At 40.7% G+C, this 3091-nt stretch overlaps 1 protein-coding gene across 1 annotated transcript; it reads left to right on the top strand.

Moving 5' to 3' along the window:
- Nucleotides 1-372: 372 nt before the first annotated feature.
- Nucleotides 373-1752, top strand: LOC123257064. The gene has a single exon (XM_044714490.1). The coding sequence runs from the start codon at nt 682-684 to the stop codon at nt 1750-1752; it is 1071 nt and encodes a 356-aa protein (XP_044570425.1). The 5' UTR covers nt 373-681.
- Nucleotides 1753-3091: the final 1339 nt, after the last annotated feature.

Raw genomic sequence — 3091 nt, 5'->3', positions numbered from 1 at the left:
GAGAATACCAGCTTGGAGAACTCAGGTGTAATAGATCTCCTCTTTACCCGCCCTTCCTTGTTGCACCATTATCATTGGGCAACCCATGTTGCATTAGCTTGTCTCTGGAAACCCCACTGAAATATTTAGACGCGATTCATTATATCTTCATTACTTCAATATATTCAACATGGGCATTTCAGCGTTTTGTTCATTATTCCTAATATAATAACATTCTAATCCTAACTCAATATTATTAGTTCAAAGCAAAACCTTACAGCGATCAATTTAAGAATTTACGTTGTCTTGAATTTACAAAATTAAGAAATTTAATCTACTTTATGATACTTAAATGAACTGACTTTACTCCATCCTGAATATTCATATATGTCGGGAAACAGTAGAATTCAAGGACAGAGACAAGAACAGAGTTGCCGCGAAGTTCTAAATTCGGGGAATATAGAATTCATGCGAAAGGCATAGCAGCAGAGACGATGGTTATCTCTGCTGGTGAGTGAGGTCCGCTCACGAGTTACCAGAAGTTTAGAGGGATGAAAAGAGATGACGACAGAGGCTAAGCTTGAGAGAAGGCTAAGAGAGAGAGATGGTTGAGAGAAATGATCGATGAGAGAATATAAGTCAGTCGAGTGATGGTAACGAACGTGAGCGGAACTTGCTGTGCTGCCGCATCGATTTTATTAAATGACAATGGAGGAAACTACTGGCCATATAACGGGGATTACGGCTCTTACTACATCAGAAGTGGGATCTCCTCCGCCACAAGGGCAAAGTTCCACTCACTATACGTCAGCGCTGGAGGAGCAAAACAAAAACCTCATGGAAATCATAAAGGCCATGCAGGCGCCAAGAACTTCGGCGTCAGACGGGAAAACCACGCATGTGACACTGCCCAAATTTAATCCCGATGGTGCGGGAACAGATGCAACAGCATGGTGTACTACGGTCGACTTAATCTTCGCAGACAACGTACTTGAAGGCAGCGCACTGGTAATAGCACTAAGCAAAGCGCTGGAAGGCAGTGCTTCACAATGGCTGTCACAGGTATGCTTTGCTGGCATCACCTGGACCCAATTCAAGGAACTGTTCATCCAGCGATTCGTGGGAATTGAGACAACGGCTGCTGTACTGATTAATGTTTTAAATGGACATCCCAGATCTGGAGAAAGCTTTGCTGAATATGGAAGTCGCATAGTTACGCTATTACTATCCAAGTGGAAATCTACGGAGCTGGAAGAGATTGCGGTGTCAATAGCGTTAGCACACATGACGCAAATTGACAATAATTTGCTGCGTTGGGTTTTTACAACCAGCGTAACGACACGTAATGAACTACAGCGGCAGCTGCAGGCTTACGCCTTCAAGAAGCGTAAAAACGAAATTGATGAATCTTCGTCAAGTTTGGACAAGAAAAAACCACGAATGCAGTCGCAGGTAAAATGTCATAGTTGTGGAAAAATTGGCCACAAATACGCTCAATGCCGCGCTCGTATGGAGAGCTCATTCTCAACAAAAGGAAAGAACTACAGTGGAAGCAGCGTTTCTGGAGGGAAGGAGCGATCAAACATAAGATGCTACAAGTGCGGTGAGGCTGGACATATTGCTACTGTATGCCCCAGAGGTAGCACCAGTGGAAACGGCGAGTACAAGGAGAAGCGCGTGGACATATGTCAAGTTCTTCAGCCTAAGGGCTTATTCTATCAAAGGGGTGAGAGCTTTCCATTTTTTTTGACTCGGGTGCCGAGTGTTCTTTGATAAAAGAAAAATTAAGTAACAAAATAGATGGAAAAAGATTTAATAATTTAATTGTACTTCGAGGAATTGGCGACAATATTGTTAAGAGCCATTTGCAGATTTTGTCTACGATTAAAATATCACAGTTTAATTTAGAAATTTTGTTCCATGTAGTATTAGACAATTATTTGAAACATGACATCATGATTGGACAAGAAATATTCCAGCTTGGCTTTGGTGTGATTATTGAAACAGACAAACTAAATATTTACAAAACTAAGATTATTAATGCTATACATGAAGAGACATCCAATTTTGAAAATGTACTTGACACCAACATAGAATTAAGTGAAATTGATAAATGTAAACTAAAAAACATACTGAAACATTACTCCGACAATTTTATAAATGGAATCCCAACTAAACGTGTAACCACAGGAGCATTAGAGATTCGTTTGATAGATGAGAATAAAACTGTTCAAAGGCGCCCTTATCGGCTCAGTGTAGATGAAAAGATATTAGTTAGGGAAAAAATAGACCAAATGATTAAATCCAATGTGATCCGTCCAAGCAATTCGCCATTTGCAAGCCCAATGCTATTGGTCAAAAAGAAAGATGGCAGCGACAGACTGTGTATTGATTTTCGTGAGCTAAATTCAAACACAATCTCAGATAAGTACCCGTTGCCGTTGATTTCTGATCAGATAGATCGCTTGCGAGGCGGAAAATATTTTTCTACTTTAGATATGGCCAGCGGATTTTATCAAATACCAATTCATCCCGATTCCATAGAAAGAACAGCATTCGTTACCCCAGAGGGTCAGTATGAATTTCTAGTGATGCCATTTGGGCTAAAAAACGCCTCTTCTATTTTTCAACGTGCTATAGTGCGAGCCCTGGGTGACTTAGCCTATTCTTACGTAGTGGTCTACATAGACGACGTGCTGATTGTAGCAGAAACAAAGGAGGAAGCATATGAAAGGTTAAGCATTGTGCTGAGAGTTTTGTCTGAGGCAGGTTTTACATTCAACGTAAAAAAGTGCGCTTTTCTTCGCACAGGAATAGAGTACCTGGGATTTTATATTAAAGATGGTGAAATTAAACCAAATCCAAGTAAGATAGAAGCACTGACAGCTCTGTCGCCACCATCCACTGTAACTCAATTAAGGCAATTCATAGGTTTGGCATCATATTTTAGACAATTTGTCCCGCGGTTCTCGGAGCAGATGAAGCCGCTCTATGAGTTGACCTCTAAACTCAAAACGTTTGATTGGAAAGAGAAGCATGAACAGATCCGAAAAAAGATTATCAAAATACTGACGTCTGACCCCGTACTGACAATCTTTGACCCTAAGCTTCA

Source organism: Drosophila ananassae, chromosome 2R (assembly GCF_017639315.1).
Source record: "Drosophila ananassae strain 14024-0371.13 chromosome 2R, ASM1763931v2, whole genome shotgun sequence".
Classification (NCBI taxonomy): Eukaryota; Metazoa; Arthropoda; class Insecta; order Diptera; family Drosophilidae; genus Drosophila; species Drosophila ananassae.
The sequence above is the reverse complement of the archived record's forward strand: the minus strand, read 5'-3'. Positions and strand labels throughout refer to the sequence as shown.

Coding starts and splice junctions, on each gene's coding strand:
- LOC123257064 (XM_044714490.1), top strand. CDS start 682: ATGACAATGGAGGAAACTACTGGCCATATAACGGGGATTACGGCTCTT.